The 23,248-nt window shown below is 32.1% G+C and overlaps 5 protein-coding genes, 1 long non-coding RNA gene and 1 pseudogene across 7 annotated transcripts; 2 read left to right on the top strand and 5 right to left on the bottom strand.

The window, feature by feature from the left end:
• The first annotated feature begins 1,082 nt into the window (after positions 1-1,082).
• Positions 1,083-9,396, top strand: sbm (L-type amino acid transporter sobremesa). 2 transcript variants are annotated; one of them, XM_015936314.3, is made up of 13 exons: positions 1,083-1,403; positions 3,024-3,222; positions 3,663-3,830; positions 4,756-4,857; positions 5,555-5,797; positions 7,464-7,689; positions 7,763-7,807; positions 7,924-8,047; positions 8,177-8,280; positions 8,364-8,460; positions 8,536-8,691; positions 8,773-8,941; positions 9,029-9,396. In XM_015936314.3, the coding sequence occupies exons 2-13, from the start codon at positions 3,165-3,167 to the stop codon at positions 9,094-9,096; spliced, it is 1,560 nt and encodes a 519-aa protein (XP_015791800.1). In that variant the 5' UTR covers positions 1,083-1,403; positions 3,024-3,164; the 3' UTR covers positions 9,097-9,396. The 2 variants fall into 2 exon arrangements, with proteins under 2 accessions (XP_015791800.1, XP_089125541.1); XM_089269415.1 differs by lacking the exon at positions 3,024-3,222 and having other exon boundaries at positions 1,093-1,403.
• Positions 1,339-3,028, bottom strand: LOC107368496 (uncharacterized). The gene is made up of 4 exons (XR_016199977.1): positions 2,524-3,028; positions 2,089-2,401; positions 1,575-1,767; positions 1,339-1,490 (listed from the first exon to the last, which is right to left on the bottom strand). It is a non-coding gene; the product is annotated as an uncharacterized LOC107368496 (long non-coding RNA).
• On the bottom strand, positions 9,376-10,598 carry LOC107368492 (alpha-tocopherol transfer protein-like). Its single transcript, XM_015936317.3, has 2 exons — positions 10,521-10,598; positions 9,376-10,463 (listed from the first exon to the last, which is right to left on the bottom strand). Exon 2 carries the CDS (start codon positions 10,445-10,447, stop codon positions 9,689-9,691), a length of 759 nt encoding a protein of 252 aa, XP_015791803.1. The 5' UTR covers positions 10,448-10,463; positions 10,521-10,598; the 3' UTR covers positions 9,376-9,688.
• Positions 10,599-12,210: 1,612 nt separating this feature from the next.
• On the bottom strand, positions 12,211-13,672 carry LOC107368493 (uncharacterized). Its single transcript, XM_015936318.3, has 3 exons — positions 13,211-13,672; positions 12,951-13,144; positions 12,211-12,566 (listed from the first exon to the last, which is right to left on the bottom strand). The coding sequence occupies exons 1-3, from the start codon at positions 13,311-13,313 to the stop codon at positions 12,438-12,440; spliced, it is 426 nt and encodes a 141-aa protein (XP_015791804.1). The 5' UTR covers positions 13,314-13,672; the 3' UTR covers positions 12,211-12,437.
• A 1,730-nt stretch (positions 13,673-15,402) lies between these two features.
• Positions 15,403-17,123, top strand: LOC107368495 (cytochrome P450 18a1-like; annotated as a pseudogene).
• A 714-nt stretch (positions 17,124-17,837) lies between these two features.
• Positions 17,838-19,839, bottom strand: LOC107368491 (cytochrome P450 18a1-like). The gene has a single exon (XM_015936315.3). It carries the CDS (start codon positions 19,837-19,839, stop codon positions 18,337-18,339), a length of 1,503 nt encoding a protein of 500 aa, XP_015791801.1. The 3' UTR covers positions 17,838-18,336.
• An 850-nt stretch (positions 19,840-20,689) lies between these two features.
• On the bottom strand, positions 20,690-22,617 carry LOC107368494 (cytochrome P450 18a1-like). Its single transcript, XM_015936319.3, has one exon. It carries the CDS (start codon positions 22,615-22,617, stop codon positions 21,115-21,117), a length of 1,503 nt encoding a protein of 500 aa, XP_015791805.2. The 3' UTR covers positions 20,690-21,114.
• Positions 22,618-23,248: the final 631 nt, after the last annotated feature.

Here is a 23,248-nt window from a genome sequence, read left to right as displayed (position 1 = left end):
ATAGCCTCCAACTTTAGTGTCTTCAGTTGGTCTTCTCAATAAATTGAGTGCAACTATTGAGGAGAATCGCAAGGTTTCGTAAATAAAGGCCATTGTAAAAGGCATTTCTTGTCGATTCACATTTTCTGGTTGCCTATTCAATCCAATGGTCTGTTTAATTTTATCTCGTAGCTTATTCTGGTATTCAGGATACTTGACCAGATACAACATCATCCATTTGAGTGTATTTGAAATGATGTCCGACCCGGCACCATGAAACAAAGCTGCATTTCGAGGTAAAGTATCTAAATTAAAAGTTGAATCCTTTTCATTTTGTCTTTTGGACATTTTATGGAGAGATACATCGATGTAATCGACCTGATATTCAAAGTACTAAAACTACATTTCATTTGCTGGTTGTCGATCCTAATTCTGAGGATACCGGTAAATATGTATTGTCCTGCGTTAATCCTGAAGATATTAGAAAGTGGATCAGTATGATGCAAAGCAAAGGCTTAGAAACACCGTTGAAAGAAATTCGAGCTAGTCCAATCCATCATGCTATTGCATCTGAAAGTCCAATGACTCCTGTTCATATGGAAAACAATCGAATCAAGTATTGGGCTTGGAAAAGTCTTTTATTACCTCACCCACCATTACGTATTTCGGGTTCTAGCAGTGATTTCGATGGTTCAAGTACTTTGAGTCGAGATGCGTTAAGCAAAATAAATTTGGAAGGAGATGTTAGTCAAGCCAATGATATGGCCATTTCCAAGTCATCGAAGCTGAGTAATCGAGCAAAAATGGCCAATGCAACTCAACTTCAACCGATCCGAGATATTGATAAGCATATTTTTGGTAAATTGGCTGATCAGTCTATTGCCGAAGATAAACAATCGATAAACTTGTCAACCATTATGGAAGACTTTAAAAGTCTGAAAATCCAATTAGAGTCTCTGAATAGTTGGTTCAAAAAAACATGTAAATAACCTAAAAATGTTCTCGATCTTTTATTATTCAATATAGATGGCAGTTGTTATTGCGATCTCGAACCAGAAATTTACAGAGTCTGTCATCTATCCTTCCTGATCTTACTGATTCAATTTCACTTGTTCATTTCACATTGTTCTGATTCTCGTGGTTTTCCGTGCAATATCTTTCATGATCTACCTTTAAATCTAACTTGGATTTATTAAAGAAGGCAAAATCAGACTCGAAAAGAACTGTACAGACCATTATAAACAAGCATTTCAACCCTCTATCACTCATATCACCTTTTAATAACCGATCTCATCTTATTTGTTTAGTTAAACAATCATTCGCTCAAATTGTTATTTTATAAATTTGTCTCCAAATGTGTCATCAATTATGATAATTTATTTCTACTGCCGTAACAATTGGATTGAAAGACATTAAAAAATAAGGTAAGTAGCCAACCTTTAACCCAAACAGCAACACAGTTATAAGCTGTAAAGACACAATATCGTCTGCATTAACCATTTCATTTTGACCTAAAAAAGAAGCAAAATCAGTGAAAACCTACTCTTTTTTGTTATCATTCAATCTTCCCTTTCTTTCTCAAAGTGTCTACTTACATTTTCCCCTTTCATTTATCATCATCTTCTTCGTCTTTTGCCTTTACTTTTCCCCTTCTTTCATCATCACTTACCCATTTCTGGTAGCCCATGTGAGTTAAATGATTTTTTGCTTCCATTACAACTCAATGTTTTATGCTTTAACACAGTAATGGTTATTTTAGTGATTTTATTTCCATCTCAATCAATAAGACTATAGATAAATACAATGACAATATTAGCTTACATTGACATTTTAATAATGTCGCTCGATTGTATTAATTGATTAAAACAATGAGCCAAGACCAACAGATAATTTGAGTTCATTAAACTTTATAAAATTAGCATACAGTGAGATGAACAGTAGCGAAATTTTCATCCAAGTTGCTGACAAATGTGAAATGGCCAATTCTGTCGCTTTATCCATTAGCTGTACTAAATAGTCAATTAGTTGCATCCAGCTAATTAAAAGTCAATCATTTGAATCAAATCGCTTGTCTAATCCTCTTCTTTACTCGAAAATGAGTGACAATACCTGTTATCAAGAAGTAACAAGCATGTAATTTAACCGATTCCCAGTGAGTTAATGAAATTTCCACCAGAGTTTGGTATTAAATGATTGAACAGCATTGAAATATTTTTCTGGTTATGGTATTGGTCAATGAAATTGCATGCATCAACAGGAATGACAATAAATTGAAATGAAACAATGACGATTAACAAACTGCAGTTGAAACAGTTGAGGGTTTATCCAAAAGACATCAAGTTATTTACTCCATCTCGGTTTATCATCCTCATCCACATCCTACAGTTGTTATGGGAACCGTGGGACATTTTTGGAGAGACACCTAAGAAAGAGAAGATAAGTTTATTGTTAGTCAACTCCCATTTGTTTGTAACCATATCAGGTTCGTTCAAATGATGATCAAGTATATTTTTGCATCATCAAGTAAGACACATTTCACTTTACCTTAAAGACAAAAAGCAAATATCTCATGTCTTGTGATTTTCATCCTCAAATCGTCATCTTCTTTCACTTTATCTTCATCTTTTCCCTTCTTTCTGTTTTCATTCATCTTCTATTCACATTTAGATGTTTCGAAAGATTTCCGGTTCAAAATGTTTCTCCTTCTCTCCTCTAATCTGGTAGACGTTCAATTCATTCCTTTACCTTGAACATGATATTAAATAACAAATGGAAAATTGTTCATTTTTCTTTGCTTTCTTCACCATCCTTTACGGTCCAATGATCCATGGTTAACCATATTGTAACGAGTCCAGTGTTAGCTTAGTAAACTGGATTTTTGTAGTAGGCGCATTAATAGTTGATGATATTGTTGCTCTTTCCAGTTTCTTGGTGTTGCGGGTTAATTACAGAGATGATAATGTTCATGAACATTTTAAAGACACATTGTTTTGACTCATAATCTTGCTCTTCTTCTCCCTCTTACCTCGTCATCATAATCTCAGAACCTCCTACGCATAATATCGACCTTTACCATTTCCTTTTCCTTTTTTTATCTCTTCTTCTTTGGTTCTCTTCAACTCTCTATTTCTTACTCCCCTCTCTTTCTCTCTCGACCTTCTCCATGATTTATTCATTTTTGTAACATGATGATAATTGATGAGGAGTCCGAAAATGGGAACAAAATGGCAACTGATGCCTTCCGTGAGTAATTAATGAATATCAAATATCTTACAGTTTACCATACTAAGGCACACAAAATGTACAATCCAATTAGACCATAGACAGTAATCACATTTAAATTGACAATTTAACGTTTGCACAACTGATAAGTCAAATAAAACAATTATAAAAACACAACAGGTAATAGATTAATCAAAAATAATAAGAGGCATAAGTCCACAATCAAAATTAACCGCGAATATAACAAAGACAAAACATATTTTGATCTTAAAAGATATCAGTTCAAATCGTTACTTAAAAGTAGATACAAGATGATCCAGGATCTTAATCTTTGATTAGATAATTGTCGATCCATTAATACATATGATTGATACAGTTTATTTGTTTTACTTAGAATACAATTATTTAATTATGATTGTTATTTGGCAATTCAATTGATTGCTTTAATTTCAATTGATTAGTAACCACTGAGGATGGCCTTTGCTGCCGAATCAAATCAACGATGAACAATGCCAATCCATTTAAACCGTCCGTTCATCAAGTAAATAACAAAGTAACTGAACTGGTTGGCCTTAAACGAAGAGTTGGCTTACTTTCGGGTACAGCTTTAATTGTTGGTACTATGATAGGTAAGTCAATCTGAGTTAATCAATTTCAACTTAATTTAATCATCAATTCAACTTTTCAATTGAATTAGTATCTTAACAAATATCCCAACTCTTACCAGAAATGTAACAAAGCTGGTAACATCAAGTTCAAACATTGATCCATTCCAAAAGACAAAAATACATCTCTCCCTGTAATTCAATTTAGTTAACTAATCTTAGACAACTCACAACCAGACAATAAGTTTAAATTAACTCAATAACACAATCAAACTCTGCCAGTAAATTAATTGTAAATTTGTGTACAATGTAACATTTAGGTTCATTTTATACCCATGTTAAGTTGTTTAATCAAATTATGCTTTCATGTTTTCAGCTTTTCAGTTTCAATCTTCACCCTGTACTGTCTATCAATGTTGATAGTGAATGATTACAATTAGTTGAAAAAATCAATTCAAGCTCCAAAACATCTACATTTGATTCGCAGTCATAAACCACTTATTGATGTCATTTATTGATACAACATATTCATAAAAATTATTGATTATTATTTCAATATCCTTACTCCTTTGTTTCATTGATTATCATGTAAATAGCGTTATAAAAGGTTAATTATTCATTTGTTGACTCTTTTTTTCGGTTAACCATAATTTTGTCTTTGTTTTGTTTCTTTGAGATTGATTAAGTTGGCAATTTACCAAAGCAGCTTTAATAAACCGTTAACAATCACTATTAATTTGATACAATTAACAATTCTTACGGTTAGTTTACCTTCTAACTAATATCTAACTCATTCGTTAAATTTTTAAAACCAAAAGTCAAGTGAAAACCCGATTTACCCAAAAAACAAGACAAATGTTTACCAAAACAAACATTTCATTTCAAATGGACTTACCTTTTACCTTTTCAACTTTTATTTTAAAATCAATCTTTGCTTCAATATTTTCAGGTTCAGGTATTTTTGTGTCACCCAAAGGAGTCCTCCAAAGATCTGGTTCAATAGGATTAAGTTTAATTGTCTGGACAAGTTGTGGGTTAGTTTCGTTGCTTGGTGAGTTATTAACTCCTTTTTTTGATTCACTATCCATATCTATTAATGTCAGACTCACAATGCATGTATAACATGTAATATAAGGTTGAAATATTGTTTCCAGCCAGAATCGATTAACCTAAACTATCCATTAAGAAGTTTACCTTTAAAAGGTGAAAATGCTGTCTCCATGTCTTGTATTTTATATGATATTTCATCTAATATTTACCTTTCATTCATTAAACCAGAAACATGAATTTAGATATGAATTGTTACAATAAAAATCCACTTGACAAGACTCATGGATTCACAGGTTATCCAATTACAAAAGTGATTATTCAAATAACCAGAAAAAGCAATCATGTAAAGACAGAGGTTGAACTATTTAAGGAATCCAATCAGCTTTGAAAGAAACGCAATTAACTGATTGTTAATCAACCCATGTCAATCTGATGTCAAATCTAGGAAACCAGTTTTCGTTGTTATTAACCCAAAAGATTTTCTAATGGTTTTATGTTTTCATGTAACAATCAAATGGCTGGCAGTTTAGCTGATCTCAATTTTAACTGATATCATGATGTTATAATGATAATACATGATGTTGAAGTTTTTCCCTCTTCTCTTTTTTCTGGTGTAAATACTCAAAGCTGGTTATTTAGGTTTTTTTAATGGTTTGTAATTTCCTTTTCTGGTTTCTTTTCACCTTTCACTTAACCAGGAGCTCTGTGTTATGCTGAACTTGGAACTTTAATTACTAAATCAGGAGCTGAATATTCATACATTTTGGAGGCATTCGGTGGTCTTCCAGCATTTCTTTTCTCATGGGTTTCTGTATTCATTTTAAAGCCGGCCATGTTGGCCATAATTTGTCTAACCCTAAGTGAATACGTTGTCTCACCGTTTTACTTAGGCTGTGAACCTGAACCTTTTATAATTAAATTAATCACAATTTTGGCCATTGGTAAGTTAAACAATGTTGTTAACAACTTGACACATTCATTTGAAAATCTAATCCTCACCTGAAATCATGTACATTTATTTACATAATAAACTGTGTATTTTAATTAGTTACCTTTTTGATTATCCAAGAATAGAATCGACATTTTTTGCTCAGTTTCAACTTCGCACAGTATTTATAAAGCTATTTTTACATCAATTGCCAATGTTAACATTTCTGGTTTCACTTGTTATTGATTGAATTGTTTGCAGTTTTATTTTGGCTTTCAAGTTTACCTAATTGTGTCTTGATAGATTACAACTGTCACGATCGATTCATTATTTGTTGAACATTGTATCAAATACATTTGTATCGTCCAAATTGCTTTTATCATTTTATCATTTCTAAATTTGTGATTACTCTTCAATATTATTACATTTACTCAGTTGATTCAATCAGCTTCAACCAGTTAATTATTATTTAAATATCTTAGCAATGACAAACTTCATGTGAGTGTAAACAATATTTATATTGAATTCATTTTATTAGTTAAAGTAATCATCAGAAAATATCGATAAAATGAAAGATTTCATGTTTAATGGTCATTCCATTAAGAATCTAACTGAAACCAACTGTAAAATTGTTTCCATGGATTTAGACTTTTGGGTTGAGAATTGATGTAATCGTGATAATAAGACAGAAATGCTTCATGTATTTACATTCATATTTACATTTATATTTACATTTATCTGTTCATGTTGAAATTTTCAGCAGCTAAAATGAATCGAGTTAAATATTGAGCAAAATATTCATAGAAACCAGATTAATGTATTTTAACTCATCTTCAAGTTAATATCTTTTTCTCTATCTCAATCCATTTTCATTCATCCCATGAGCTTATTTTATAAGATCTTTCAGAGTATCTGACATTAATGTAATCGTTGTTGATTTTGATCATCATCTTGCATAGGAAATATGATAAACTGTGGTGATGGTTAACATTAACTTCTATGTAATTACTCTTTTCACTTAAACAATCATCCCTCAACAAAAGCCGTTAGTCTAATCACTTTTTCCCTTTCAACTATTGTTAAGCAAGTGCCTTCTTCTGTATAACTCGCATCTTTTACTTCACTTATTTTGTGTGCTTTTCAATCATACTTGATTGACCTTTTATAAAATAAATCAAATTTCAGTCTCAACAATTATCTAGTCAATTCTTATCCTTTTCATCTTTATCTGATTGTAAATCTTTCTCTGGTTCAATAACTCTTTTCCGATAACTCAACTTTGACTGTCATCATCTGTGCTCAGCTGTTTATTATTAATAATTGATTTCCTAGCCTTTCTTTGGCTATCTCTTTACAGCTTTAACCATAGTTGTTTACCAAGTTTAGTTGTTTATTAGTTTCTGATTATGTGCAAATTTGGATCAATCTGTTCGGTTTATTGATTGATTGACTCCTCAAGTTTTAAATTTATGTATATAAGATATGTGATTTAATAATATGGTGTAAGTAATAGCTTTTCTTCGATGTAATTTGTCAATTCTTACGCTCTTGTTAACATCAATGATTCATGTTAGATTAATTATTTTATTATTTTTTTTCCTTTCTTTGATTATGATCACTTATCCTTCTCTATTTTTCCTGACTTCCCATTTTCACAATAAATCCTCTCTTGTTTACAGTAACCATAACCTATCTCAATTGTCATAGTGTTTCTTTGGCAACTGGAACCCAGAATGTGTTCACCGCTGCCAAACTCATTGCAATAATCATCATTGTAATTGGAGGTTTGATTGTGATAATTAATGGAGAGACAAAATACATCTCTACTGGATTTGAAGGATCTCATTTTTCATTCTCAGATATCGCTACTGCTTTTTACAGTGGCCTTTGGGCCTATGATGGTTGGTAAGTTATCCAAAATGCATGTTGCTCTGTTTCTCAGATAACTAATTGTATTTCATCCTTAATTTATTTCCAGGAACAATCTCAACTATATTACAGAAGAACTTATTAATCCATACAGGTGTGTAAAAATTATATCAAATGATTAAAGTCTAACAGATTGGCTTGCAAATCATTGGTAAATTGGTTTCGCCTACTTACCTTACGTTAACAACTTATTTACCCATTTATTACCAGAAATCTTCCATTAGCAATTATTTATGGTATTCCAATGGTAACCTTATGCTATGTTATGGTTAACGTTTCCTACATGACTGTTATGCCAACCAGCGAAATACTTTCGTCCAAAGCAGTTGCTGTTGTAAGTGAATTGAGATGAATAACCGTTTTTTTAGAGAATGAAGACAACAAAGGTTTCTTTGTTTCACCAAATTACTTTAACATTTAATTGGTGTCATGTCATTTATATTTTATGACTTTCTAATTGCAGAATTGGGGTGCACGAGTTCTTGGCTCAGCCTCCGTTATCATGCCGATTGCCGTTGCTGTTTCATCTTTTGGTGCTGGAAATGGATCATGTTTTACCAGTGGAAGGTTCCTATTTTTGTTGATTATTTACATAAGTTTTATTTTTCAATTACGATTGGTTTCTAAAAATTGTTTCAAATCATTCTTAGGTTATCCTTTGCTGCTGCCAGAGAAGGTCATCTTGTTGACGTTTTGTCTTTCGTTGATTTTCATCGATTTACTCCTTCGCCTGCTTTGATTTTCAATGTAAGCAAGATGTGAACTCTTTAAATCTGTTGCCATAAATTAACTTTATTTTTTGTTTTTCTTGCATTTTTACAGGCAGTACTTGCCATTTGCTATGTTATACCAGGAAACATTGAAAGTTTAATAGACTTTTTCAGTTTTACAGCGTGGTTATTTTATGGTTTAACGATGCTATCTTTAGTTGTACTTCGTTATAAAAGTCCATATAAAGATTATAATCGGCCTTATAAGGTAACTTTTCACTAAATTATTCTAATTTTAAACTGTAAATTACCTTAACTTATGTTTTCTTTTCTTCATTTTCATTATCAGGTTCATTTAAGTATACCTATCGGAGTCTCATTTATATCTTTCTACCTCGTGATTGCTCCAATTCTTGAAAATCCTCAAATTGAATATCTTTACGCGAGTTTGTATATAGTTGGTGGAGCTTTTGTTTACATACCATTTGTTTATTATAAGATTCGCTTCAAAATGATTGGTAAATCCTTTTTAAATTTAAATATTTCTAATCAATTGTTCTTTAACGATCAGAAATTAATGAAATTATTCTTTTCTTCCATCGCAGATCATATCACAATTTTTTGCCAAAAGCTGCTACACGTTGTTCCTAGTGACGAAGAACCTTTATTATGATTCGATTGTTTTATCTTGCAGTAAAAAAAGTAAAGATTATCCATGAAAGTTGGAACATTTTATGACTAAAATTTCGTAGATCTTTCAAAAAAATCGTCAAAAATAGCAAGCTTGCGATTAAAACGAAAGAAACCAAAAAAACAGCAAAATCAATCAATGATCATAATGATTAAAAAACAATATTAAAATGACAATAATAAGAAACAATCCAGACCAAAGGTGAACTTGTACTTGGCAATGAAAAATAATTTGAATTTAACACAAACTATGACAATAAAATGAATCTCAATATATCCTTTATTTGAAATTGAATTTATTTGTTAACAATTGTTTATATAAATGTCTTGTCTTGAGATTTTCCATTGAAAAGGATTATCTGTTGATAGCAGTGAATGTATAATAAAAACGATGCGCTTTCATCTGGAAAATCGCATGGAAAATTCAAATCCATGATCAGAATAACAATGATATTGAATTACAATTTAATTTATAGTAATATATCTTACATTTCTGTTCGTCTAAAAGGATGGCAATTTGATGGCCTCAATCGTGTCAAGATAATTTTGTCAAAGAAACAAACAAGTGAGTAAAACTATGAATAACCAAATGATTTGAAAAGGCTTTCATTGTTGGCTAAATTGAGATAGAAGTCTGAACAATCAAGTTGACCTCCTTGTCCGCCAAGTGAATCAGGTAATGATTTGTAATCTTGAACGAAACCTTCAAGGTGTTTATAATCAGCTCCATGAAATGTAACTCTTGATCTCAGATGTTCGCTGAGGAAAGGTTTTATCACAGTCCAAGCCAATTCAGCAAATTTAGATTGATTGAAAATGGTAATGGCATTAACTCTAAGTGGAATTATTTTCTCCATGATATTGGCCAGTTTTTTAGCTTGGAACGGAGTAAAGTGTTTCAATTGTTTCCAGCCAAACGATTCCATATCTGATATCATTATAAGGCCACATTTTTGACTCTCTGGACTCAATGCCGCCATTTCCAGACTAATCAAGGCGGCTGATAGAATTGAATCAAAATTAAATAAACTTGGATTCCAAGCGCCAGGTCTGAACAGAATCAATGCTTCTCCAGAATTTGATCGTGTATTCAATATTTTCATCAAATTTGTATCAAAAATTTGTTTAATACGAGATGGTAAACTAAACATATTTGGATTCCCAGCTTTATAATCAAGATAACACTTCATTAAAACAACTGTTTTCTCAACATCAAGTAAGCGAGCTTGAAGAAACTTGATTAAATATTCTGGATCATCTACGATTGGACTTATTCCTTCCTCGGCGAATCGAGACTTTAATTGTTCCAATTTCTCTGTGTAATTATCCGCCATCTTCAATTCTGTTTGTCTAATAAAATAAAAAATAAATCATATTTTTGAAGACAAATGAAAAATGTAAACTTACCTATTGAATTATTTTTGTTGGTTGTTTATTTTTTTATGGCAAAGGGTTGAAAGACTAAAACTGCAACACTGAACAGCAATGATTAAATTGAAAATCAGACGAGATGAGTTGGCGTTAAATGATGATTTAAACAAATTGGAGACGAATTAATGGGTATCCTTTTTTTGACAAATTTCACTTGATAACACGATGTCTGGTTGGTTTCGTTGAGTGGTTATTGGGTGTAAAATGAGTTCGATAAAGATAAACGATGACGATCATTCAGCAGAAAACTTGAACTACTTGAATGGCTCATCGAAATTATAACAGGCAGTTGAATAATTGATCAAGTAATCTTACTAATTTAGAATGGTACTTCACCGATAGATAGGATTTATAACAACAACATTTTTGATAAAATGAAATATTTACCATGACTATGGAGATAGAGAAATGAAAAACAACAATTGATATTAAATCAGCTGATAAATTGAGCGAGTAAATTCATTTTGATAAATTGCTTCGACTCATAAATAAACGTAATTCGTTTAATTTTAGTTTGAAAATTGAATTTTTCACCACTACTTTAAGCCCATAAAGACTATCTCCATTGGTATCGACACTTCACTATGAAAGGATTGTTGCCCTTCATCATTCAATGTTTCATTCATTGTAAATGATAAACAATACAGATAAATTTATACAGAAACCTAAACCTAAATAAAACATTCAGTAAATTAACATCCATAGATAAATAAAGCAGGTTAATTGATTGAAAACTGTTTCACAGAAAAAAAAACAATGAAAAAGTTAATTTCATTTTGTTGTGATAACAAACACTTGATTAAACCAAGAGATGGCAGTAAAGGTTTATTATATTTTCAATGTGATATAATTTTTACCTTACAATTTGCAGTAAATCATTATTGATTGTTGATTCAACTTGTACCATCTGTATCAAATAATCAATAGAAACCAATAAAATAAATAATATACAAAACTTGTGAAAGTTAAGCTACAGACAAACCTCTTCGCGTTAACGTCTACTTACGTAAGTAAATTAAATCCAGCAACAGTTTAGCATGTTAATTGCAATATTTAATTGTAGTGATTGAGAGATTTTTAAACATCTCTAAAAATAAAATGCTTGTAACTGAATTTGCTACATAAGTTATTCTCGGTCGAAATGAAAAACTTGATTCTCATCAGAATAATATATCCTTGGTACTAACTCGGTTATCACGTTACAATGTATAATCAGTATTTTCCCCTTGACTTTGATTAACTTCTTGGTGCTACTGCTAAAATTTAGTTTCGAGGCAACAATTTGCGTATGCATGCTAAATTGAAAGAGCTAATTGGGATAAAATTCAATTAACATACACTTATATCAATATGAGCTTAGAAACTATCAATACATCGTAATCTAATAAACACATGATTAAACCAAAAGATGGCAGTGAGCTTTCATTTCTTTAATTTGGATCTTTACCTCTATCTTTAGTTAAACAATTGTCGATTCAACTGAGTCCATTTTTTATCAAATTATCGATGCATTAATAATTATCAAACTTGAAATCAGTTGTTCAAACATGGTTCATTCGTTAAAAAGACAATTGAGTTGTTTAAAGATATCCTCAAAATCGCAAACACGAATGCACAACTTGAGTTTGTCTTCTGCGTTGAAAAAAATATTCAACAAAACTTTAGATCAATTCACAGGCGGGCAAACCTTTGTCAGGTTTTGAAACCCAAATTATTTATAGATGAATCATTGAGAAAATATACATTTACAAAACTGATGATTAGAAATGTATCAATAGAAGAGCCAGGGCTCTTAGCAAAAAAACACAACTTATAGAATGAAATACTTTCTTGTATACAAGTAGATATTTGAAAAGGGTTACTGGTAAATAAATAGAATCAGATTATGTCAAATCAGCTGAATGTCATTCCACATGATCCACAACGTTTCCTGGCAGACATTAAACAACATAGTACACCAATTGGAAACCAACATAAAGCTAGAACCCAACAGAGGAAGGGAAAGTCCGTTAATAATGGTCCCTGAAAAAATAGAGTAAAATATAAATTAAAAATAAGCAGAAAGACAATGTAAAATTAGTAAATTTGTCACATGCAGCACGTGAAACTGTTTCAAAAGCAAGGACAATCATGAAGCGGATAATATCAGTAATATGACCATGAAAGTAGAGCAGCTTGATATAGCCATAATACAGTTAAAATATAGTCTTGGGAAACGAGTTTTACCCCATTTTGAATGTGAATTGCATAGTACCCAAATTATTAGACTTAAGAATGAATCAATACCAGACAACTCAGATTGGAGATGAATGGTAAATTGTGAAAGTTCTTAAGGTCCTTGTTTCTTCAGAGATTAAATGAGGTAGCACTCATTTACTAAGGCTCAATCTTTAATGATTTTAATACCTGGCAAATCGGACAGGCGTCATTCATTAAAATTGGAAGATTTAAATTAGGTTGATTAGTTGGGGGAACAACAGTCGTCGTAGTTGACCTCAAATAGTTGACAGATTGTCTTGGTAAAGCAGATAGTGGAACTGAGTTACCAGGAACTGGAGATGGAGATTCCATGTAAGGTGGTGGAGGGCCTGAGCTAATAGCTAAAAAAGAAAACAAAATTGAATAAATATCAGACAAACAAATGTGAAATAAAAAGTAAAACCAACCTTCTTGATAGCTTGGAGGAGGCTTATCATGTCCATAAAGATCATCATAACTAGGAGCACTTGATGAGCTTCCAGGGACTGTATGAGATGTATTCATAATCATACAATGACAATTAAAATAGAGCAATAAACAAATTGTTGAAGTAAGAGAGCCTCAATAGAATACTGGTTGGTAGGAGAATAATCATCAGGCAATAGGTAGATTGGTAGCGATTAACACTAAATGAGAAATAAACCAAGTATAGATGCAAGACGGAAATCACAGTTTGAGTATAAAGAAGGAACTCACAAGAAACAAAGTAAACAAGTGTTTGAAAATGTGATAATGATAGAATAGAATGCACTAAGCTTATGTTATCCTGGTTAACATATGTTTTTGTAATAGGTCAATTGTTGAAACTCGTCACAACACAAACTAACAGCAAAACTATACACAAATTGAGGAGTTGTTTATGCGAGTCACTTATCAGCTGAAGAAACTACAAACATTTTTTGCTTTCTAAACCACGAGCTGGAGCAAAGAGTAATAGCTGGAGTGAGAATAGCCTTTTCACTTCAACTCTAACTTATACACTATTCAGCTTTTGCTTTTTCGTAAACTTTATCAATGATTTTAAGAATATATCTTAGGAAATATTTAAGGTAATAGCTTGTTATAGCTTTTGATTAATTTAAAATGAACAATGTTTAATTCCCTTAATTTTGTCACGTGAATCAACGATTTCCTCTACTCATTTTTGAAAATAACACTTGGAATTTTGTTTTTCTTGCTTTCATCAATTCAATTCAATGTGAGTGAATATTTCACCTTAATCTTACACTAATTTTTATGGAAAATTGAATTTTTATTGTCTATGAATTATTAAAAGACGTGGATTAATTAGTTTAGTTATCACAATGGAATGACTCACCAATTTCATATGTCATTGAAACAAGTGTAAATATTGTAACTGAGCGACTCAAAGGAGCAAATAACAACAATTATCAGATTGATTGTGAATTCACAACAAAATGGAATGAATTTACCGTGACATTATTTTTTGCTGCTAGTTGTGTTAAATATTGAGTGTTATCAAATGAAAAACGAATCTATCCAGATAATGGACCGAATTAACACCTTTTATCTGCTTTAATCGTTCACATACATATCTATCAACCTAAATCAGTCAACTATGAAGTGAGATGAGGCTAATAGATCTAAGAGTATCACAAATAATCACGATAAAGATAAAAGTAAAGATTTGTGAACACGGAAATAGCAGCGACATAAAAGGCCAACATCGTTTTATCGAGGGAATCTGTATATTGTCTTTCATTCATTGATTGCCATAATACAGCTCTTTGCAGGTAGACAATTCAATCAATATTTGTAAAACTAAAATCGGGTAGCCTTTTTAATCGTATGCTGAATTTTTGAATTCTTAATGAAATATGTTTCACTGATTCAGCTGATATCTTAATTGTTGTAAAAAGGATACAAGATACAAGAATAACTGAAGATAAGCAAAACTTTCTCCAGGACAAACTCTTTTTCCGCTACTGAAGGCAATCAAATAAGGTGGTTTAATGGCTTTAGATTTATCTTCATTGAGGAACCGTTCAGGCTTGAATAGCTCAGGATTATCCCATAAATTTGGATCATAATGAAACAGAAGTTAAATATAACGAGACTGTCTTTAGGTATTGAATAGCCTCCAACTTTGGTGTCTTCAGTTGCTCTTCTCAATAGATTGAGTGGCACTATTGAAGAGTGTCGCAAAGCTACGTACATGTGGCTGAAGGCCATTGTAAGAGGCATGCGTTGTCGGTCGAAATTTTCAGTTGTCTACTTAATCCAATAGTCTGTTTATCCTCGGCCGTGAATCTGCATCCAGGATAGTGAGAGCTTTACGTGTCAAAAATACAAAATACAAAATACTGAAGGCTTGATTATTCATTGTTGTAAAGATCTAATGCCATAAAACAATGAACCTTCAACTTTAAATCAAAATAAAATGCTATTCCATTTGCCTTCAAAATAATCGAAATCGTTGACCATTCTTTCAGAAATCAAGAAAGACTACTTACAAAAGATCAAAACTATCATCAAACTCAATTAAAATCTAATCAAAAGAAATGAGAAAAACATCGATAAAAATCGTTGGCAAAATATCGATTATAATCGCAGGAATATTTATAAGTCCGTTCATTCAGATGATTCAAGGTTGTATTCAATGTTTTTACCAAATTGTATTTAACCACCTAGTGTTACTAGCCACTTACTTGAAACATTCATTTGTTTTACAATGTTTTTCATTGATTCATATGTTAATCCAACTTTACTTAAATTGTTTTTTGGATTAGTGATTCTACTCTTGGTTAATTATGCTATAAAATTTGTTATAAGAGTCCGTGCCTTACCTCCTGGGCCATGGGGGTTGCCGTTTGTTGGTTACTTACCCTTCATTAGACAAGATGCTTACAATCAGATGACCGAGTTGGCAGCAAAATATGGACCAGTTTTCAGTTTCAAGTGTGGTCAGTTTGACGTTGTTGTCATCAATCAATGGAAGTTTATTAAAGAAGCTTTGGCTAATGAACATTTGCTTGGTCGACCCAAAGGGACTGCCATACCTGGTGTCATTAAACATGCCTCATTAATCGAAATGACTGGCGAGCCTTGGAGGCAACAGAGACGAGTTGCTTTAACTACACTTCGAGATGTTGGTTTGGGAAAGAGTGAAATGGAAGATTCGATTAGAGACGAAATTAAATCATTTATTGAATTAATTAAATCTTTTAAAGGTAAACCCATATCAATATCTGATAAACTATCCTTAAGCATATCAAACAATATATCGACACTTCTATTTGGACATACACACGCTTACGATGATCCTGTTGCTCTGGATATGGACCATGTACTCTTCAAAGCGAATGACGTGGTCCGGTATTTCAATGTTGTGAGATTCCTGCCCAACATCGCAAGTATGATCATCAAATTAAAGCTTTTTAATATGGCAGAAAATTTTCACTTTTCAAAAAATTTGAATCTCATATCAATGATGAGGTTGATGAACACCGAAAAAAAGATGATAATGTAACAAAAGATTACATCGATGGATTCCTCAATGAAATGGCCAAAAGACAAAATGAAAAAGATTCAACTTTTAATTTAGATACTTTACCTCGAAATGCAGCTTTGTTTTACATTGCTGGTTCGGACACCATTTCAAATACACTCAAATGGAGCATGATATATCTAGTTAAATACCCTGAATACCAGATTAAGATACGAGATGAAATTAAACAGACTATTGGATTGAATAGACAACCAGAAAATGTCGATCGACAACAAATGCCTTTTACAATGGCTTTCATCTACGAAACCTTGCGATTCTCTTCAATAGTGGCACTCAATTTGTTGAGAAGAGCAACTGAAGACACTAAAGTTGGAGGCTATTCAATACCTAAAGACAGTCTTGTTATATTTAACTTCTGGTCAGTCCATCATGATCCAAATTTATGGGATAATCCTGAACAATTCAAGCCTGAACGGTTCCTCAATGAAGATAAATCTAAAGCTATTAAACCTCCTTATTTGGTTTCATTCAGTGGCGGAAAAAGAGTTTGTCCTGGAGAAAGTCTTGCTTATCTTCAAATATTCTTGTATCTTGTTTCCTTCTTACAACAATTTGAGATCTCAGCTGAATCAGGGAAAGATATTTCAGCAGAAAGAGCATTTTATTTGCTTTTAAGACAAAAAATTCAACCCAAATTGATATTCAAAAGTATTGACTAAATTGTTTATCTAAAAAGGATAATGATGTTTCATGCCGATGCTTTGTATGTTTGTAAATCTTTATTCTTATCCTTATCATTCCCGTAAGCAAAATTGTTTTGAATTTAATTAAACTTTTCAAAAGCCTGGTCTCATCCACAATTCATTACTTTATATTTCACCATAAACTATTCACATTGACTATCACTATCCACAACCATTCACATTCTTCGTATTTTTTCACTGTTATCTAATGCACCAAATCAATCGAAAAACAAATCAAAACTCGATCAGATTTTGATTGAGTTTACTGAAAGTTTGCGTCTTTTTGGGTTGCTGCTTTGCTGAGTAAGAAAATTGCTCAAAGTCATTTAGTGTATCATTTATCAATGTAATCACATAACATTAAAATTATATTGGAATAAAAATTCTAATTATTAAAGGTGAGTTTATCAATCAACTGAATTACGTCAAGAAAAATAATTTTCAGCAACTTTCTCCCTTTCGTTTCTTGTTATGTTCATTAAAGATGATTCAAGCCTAAAATTTGAAGGATGCATAGGTTGCTGAGTTAGAAGCCAATACAGCCTCGAGGAAAACATGCTAAACAAATGAGCCTTTCATGTAAATGGCTAGTAAATACAATTTCATAAAAATAATTGAATAAATTAATGATCTGAATGGAAGGACTTACACATATACATGTAAATAGTATTTCTGCGATTAATTCAAATTGGCGATTATAATCGATACTTTTCAACGATTTTATGGACATTTCTCTTGAGTAAATCGATTTGTAATTGAATTTTTCCTTTTGAAATGTCTGGCCAATTGTTATCAATGAAATTATATTACAATTATTCCAACGAGTATAGAAGAGACTTAACAGTAATTTTTATATTGACAAAGTTCATCTTTACAATTTAGCTTACTTTGCTAATCTAAAAAAATTGTTGATTTAATCCAATTTGAATAACAATACAAAGCTTATGTGAAAACTAATGATGGAAAATCATGAAAATCAATTTTACACGTATCTTGAAAAGTATCTTGAAAATTTAGACGTTTTTTGCTTTCTGTTTGCTTTCCTCAATTCAGATTTACTGTTAATCCACATTATTTTTTGCTGCTAGTTGTGTTAAATATTGAGTTTTATCAAATGGAAAACGAATCTATCCAGATAAAGGACCGAATTAACGCCTTTATTCGCTTAAATCGTTCACGCACATATCTATCAACCTAAATCAGTCAACTATGAAGTATGATGAGACTGATAAAGCTAAGAGTATCACAAATGGTTACGATAAGATTGACTTATCAAGGGAATTATTGTTGACCATAATAGGGCTCTTTGCAGGTGAGCATTTCAATCAATATTTGTAAAAATAAAATCGGGTAAAATTTTTGGCCGTATGCTGAATTTTTGAACTCTTTCTAATGAAATATCTTTGCCTGATTCAACTGAGATTTCAAATTGTTGTAAAATTGAAACAAGATACAAGAATATTTGAAGATAAGCAAAACTCTCTCCAGGACAAACTCTTTTTCCACCACTGAAGGCAACCAAATAAGGTGGTTTGATGGCTTTAGATTTATCTTCGTCAAGAAACCGTTCAGGCTTGAATAACTCAGGATTATCCCATAAATTTGGATCATGATGGACTGACCAAAAGTTAAATATAACAAAACTATCTTTAGGTATTGAATAGCCCCCAACTTTGGTATCTTCAAGTGCTCTTCTTGCTAGATTGAGTGCAATTATTGAAGAGTGTCGCAAAGCTTCGTAAATGAATGCCATTGTAAAAGGCATTTGTTGTCGATCGATATTTTCTGGTTGTCTATTCAAGCCAATAGTTTGTTTAATTTCATCTCGTATCTTATTCTGGTATTCAGGATATTTAACCAGATACATGATGATCCATTGAAGTGTAGTCGTTATTGTGTCCGATCCAGCTGCGTAAAACATTGATGCATTTCGTTGTAAAGTATTTACATTGAAAGTTGAATCCTTTTCGTTTTGTCTTTTGGACATTTCATGGAGGAATCCATCGATGTAATCTTTTATTCCATTATCATCAATATCTTTTTTTCTGTGTTCAATAACCTCATCATTAATATGAGATTCGAATTTTCTGAATAGATCTCCAAATTTCGATAAGCCAAAAAGGTTTAATCTAAGGATCAAGCTCGCGACGGATGGCATAAATATTGCAACGTTAAAATATCGAAGCATACCATTGGCTTGGACCAGCATATTTTCCATATCCAGAGCAACAGGATCATCATAAGCGTATGTGTGTCCAAATACCAGCGTTGATATATTGTTTGATATACTTAAAGATAGTTTATTAGATATTGATATTGGTTTGCCTTCAAAAGATTTGATTCTTTCAGTAAATGAATCAATCTCGTCTCGTACCGAATCTTCCATTTTACTCTTTCCCAAACCAACATCTCGAAGTGTAGTTAAAGCAACTCGTCTCTGTTCCTTCCACCGTTCACCAGACATTTCGACGAATGAAAAATGTTCAATTACACCTGGTAAAATAGTCTCTTTAGGTCGACCAAGCAAGTGTTCATTCGCCAAAGCTTCTTTAATACACTTCCATTGATTGATGACAACAACATCAAACTGACCACACTTTAAACTGAAAACTGGTCCATATTTTGCAGCCAACTCGGTCATATGGTTACACTCATCTTGTCTAATGAAGGGTAAGTAACCAACAATTGGTAGTCCCCATGGTCCAGGAGGTAAGGCACGGACTCTCCTAACAAATTTGATGACATAATGTACCACGAATAGAGTCACTAATCCATAAAAAAAATTAAGCAAAGTTGGATCGACATAAGAATCAATGAAAAACATTGTAAAGCAATGAGTGTTTCAAGTAAGTGGCTAGTAAATATTATTTGATAAAACCCTATGCAGCCTTGAATAAACTGTAATGAACAGACTTTAAACCAGGGAAGAAAGCTGATGATGGTGGATTCAAATTTATTTGTCCTTGATTAAGTAATACATGTGAGTGATACACTCACCGCTAATGATTAGAATTGTTATTCAAATAACGCTTTTACATTATTCTCATTGAATTATATTTATATATGAAACACTAAGTGAACTTGAGCTATTATCTATTATCTAATACCTCAACATAGCAACAACACTATTGAAAAAGATTCAAACTATCAGTAAACTCAATCAATTGACTTCAATTGAACTGAATTTTTTCTTACAAGCTGTAATAACATGACCAAGCTAATCAAAAATAATTTGCTCTTAAGCTTTCATCACACTTTTATGATATCGCTCTAGATTTCAAGCCAGCGATGAATTGTTAGACAGATCAGTATAATCTAAAATTATCGATCGCTATTACATCGTATGTTACGTGATTCCCAAAAATGGTAAAATTTACTTAAAATGAATTCCACAGGCGAAATTATAAAGAAACTATTTGTCGAGTGATTTGGTGGATGCAGATAACACTGAGAAAATACGAGATAGAAGAAGACAATTAAATCATTTTCCATAAAAAGTAAGCTTATGTAAGAAAGTGAATGAGCAGGAACGAACCAGGAAAAAGTATTGAACAGAACTGTAAGAATCTATTAATTTGTACACTAATCCTGAAAAATTTGCTATTTCTAGCGTCGTTAATCAGCTTTTTTGCTTAAAAGCTTAAGAGATTGGTGAGACAGGAATATACCAGACATGACCGTTAAAAAAGTTATTAATACAATGAATTGAATTTTACAAAAGATGAATTTGCTAAAAAGTGAAGACATAGCAGAAAATTACATCGATATGATATATTTTCGAGGTTGTCAATATCAAAGTTGAGGTTCGATGTTGTATGGCTATGAACATCAGTTTTCCTTTACGAAATATCTGGAGCAAGTTCAACCAAACTGCCCATGAAAATTGCAATTTTATTAAAGATCTTCTGGGAGCAACGTTTCCACACAGCTTGGTGTCTTAGGACTTTCCTTTGATGTTATGGAAAAACTTCTCTGAATTAACATGATAAAGATAGAGTAATGATTTCTGGATACGGCCATTGTATTAGCATCAAGATCTTAAAGAGGGAATCTGTGTATTGCTTTATATCCATTGTTTAACAAAATTGACGTAAACAATTTAATCGACACTTTTGAATATCAAGTTGGGTAGACTTTTTTGTCTCACAAGGAAATAATAAGCTCTTTCTAATGAAATATCTTTCCCTGATTCAGCTGAGATCTCAAATTGTTGCAAAAAGGACACAAGATACAAGAATAACTGAAGATAAGCGAAACTTTCTCCAGGACAAACTCTTCTCCCGCCACTGAATGCCACCAAATAAGGTGGTTTGATGGCTTTAGATTTATCTTCGTTGAGGAACCGTTCAGGCTTAAATAACTCAGGATTATCCCATAAATTTGGATCGTGATGGACTGACCAGAAGTTGAATACGACAAGACTGTCTTTAGGTATTGAATAGCCTCCAACTTTGGTGTCTTCAGTTGCTCTTCTTAATAAATTAAGAGGAACTATTGAGGAGAATCGCAAGCTTTCGTAAATAAAGGCCATTGTAAAAGGCATTTGTTGTCGATCTACATTTTCTGGTTGTCTATTTAATCCAATGGTTTGTTTAATTTCATCTCGAATCTTAATCTGGTATTCAGGATACTTGACCAGATACAACATCATCCATTTGAGTGTATTTGAAATGGTGTCTGACCCAGCACCATAAAACAAAGCTGCATTTCGTTGCAAAGTATCTAAATTAAAAGATGAATCCTTTTCATTTTGTCTTTTGGACATTTCATTGAGGAATCCATCAATGTAATCTTTTATTGAATTATCATCGATATCTTTTTTTCGGTGCTCATCAACCTCATCAATAATATGAGACTCGAATTTTTTGAAAAGAGAAAAAGTCTCTGCCATATTAAAAAGCTTTAATTTGATTATCATACTTGCGATGGTGGGCAGAAATGTCACGACATTGAAATATCGAATCAACACATTTGATTTGACAAGAAGGTTTTCCATATCCAAAGCAACAGGATCATCGTAAGCGTATTTGTGTCCAAATACCAACTTTGATATATTGTTTGTTACACTCAAGGATAGTTTATTAGATATTGATATGGGTTTGCCTTTAAATGATTTGAGTACTTCGCTAAATGATTTAATTTCGTCTCTAATCGAATCTTCCATTTCACTCTTTCCGAAACCAACATCTCGAAGTGTTGTCAAAGCAATTCGTCGCTGTTGCTTCCAAGGTTCACCAGTCATTTCGGCAAATGAGTGATGGTCAATTACACCTGGTAAAATCGTCTCTTTTGGTCGACCAAGCAAGTGTTCATTCGTCAAAGCTTCCTTAATAAACTTCCATTGGTTGATAACAATCAGGTCAAATTTACCACACTTGAAACTGAAAACTGGTCCATATTTTGCAGCCAACTCGGTCATCTGGTTTTGAGAATCGTGTCTAAGGAAAGGTAAGTATCCAACAAAGGGCAGTCCCCATGGTCCAGGAGGCAGTTTACGGACTCGTTGCACAAATTTGATAACATGATTGACCAAGAATAGAGTCACTAATCCATAAAAAAATTTAACTAAAAAAATATTTACGTTAGAAACCGTGAAAAACATTTTTGCTTATGTGAGAGACAAACGCATCTCCAATGGTTAGAACTGCTTTTCATATCAAGTTTTTATTTGTTTCAATAAATACATCGTTATCATTGGCATGCTATTATGTCTTTACGCAATTATTTATCTCACAGTAAGATAGCAACAACACCATTGAAAAAGATTCAAAACAATCATTAAAACTCAATTAGAAACCTGATTCAAGGTATCATTTCAATAACAAACTAATCGATAAAATTCTGACAGTCAGCTTTTATCAAAACTTTCATGATACATGTATCGTTTTAGATTTTAAGTGCATCATAAATGAACTGGTTTTTGACAGTTTCCCCAAAAGCTCTGAAATGTTTTATTTCAAAGCTTGCACTCATTTCCCTAATCTGTCATGTACAGTAATTGGCTGCTCAACTTATTGGACAGATTAATCTAAACTTATTAATTCTTAGGCTAAACATGATTCACAGAAATGTACTCGAGGTTCGAACTTGGTTGAAATTAAGAATTGAATCCAGGGGTAAAATTGTATTGAAATAATAAAGAATCGTTTTTTTGACCAAATGGACAAAGATAACAATGAAAAGATACAAAGAAGATATTTTTGTTTCGTGAAAAAGTAGACTCATGTAAGAAG

Source organism: Tetranychus urticae, chromosome 1 (genome assembly GCF_039701765.1).
Source record: "Tetranychus urticae isolate SD_2017Ah chromosome 1, NJAU_TeUrti_SD_1.0, whole genome shotgun sequence".
Classification (NCBI taxonomy): Eukaryota; Metazoa; Arthropoda; class Arachnida; order Trombidiformes; family Tetranychidae; genus Tetranychus; species Tetranychus urticae.
The sequence above is the reverse complement of the archived record's forward strand: the minus strand, read 5'-3'. Positions and strand labels throughout refer to the sequence as shown.

Excerpts from the sequence above, each read along its gene's own strand:
- sbm (XM_015936314.3), top strand. The coding sequence starts at position 3,165 with ATGATGATAATTGATGAGGAGTCCGAAAATGGGAACAAAATGGCAACT. Across the intron at positions 7,690-7,762 it reads CTTTGGGCCTATGATGGTTG|GAACAATCTCAACTATATTA; the intron begins GTAAGTTATCCA and ends ATTTATTTCCAG. Across the intron at positions 8,692-8,772 it reads ATTATAATCGGCCTTATAAG|GTTCATTTAAGTATACCTAT; the intron begins GTAACTTTTCAC and ends TTTCATTATCAG.
- LOC107368492 (XM_015936317.3), bottom strand. The coding sequence starts at position 10,447 with ATGGCGGATAATTACACAGAGAAATTGGAACAATTAAAGTCTCGATTC.
- LOC107368493 (XM_015936318.3), bottom strand. The coding sequence starts at position 13,313 with ATGATTATGAATACATCTCATACAGTCCCTGGAAGCTCATCAAGTGCT. Across the intron at positions 13,145-13,210 it reads TCCTCCAAGCTATCAAGAAG|CTATTAGCTCAGGCCCTCCA; the intron begins GTTGGTTTTACT and ends TTTCTTTTTTAG. Across the intron at positions 12,567-12,950 it reads ACGCCTGTCCGATTTGCCAG|GGACCATTATTAACGGACTT; the intron begins GTATTAAAATCA and ends CTATTTTTTCAG.
- LOC107368491 (XM_015936315.3), bottom strand. The coding sequence starts at position 19,839 with ATGTTTTTCATTGATTCTTATGTCGATCCAACTTTGCTTAATTTTTTT.
- LOC107368494 (XM_015936319.3), bottom strand. The coding sequence starts at position 22,617 with ATGTTTTTCACGGTTTCTAACGTAAATATTTTTTTAGTTAAATTTTTT.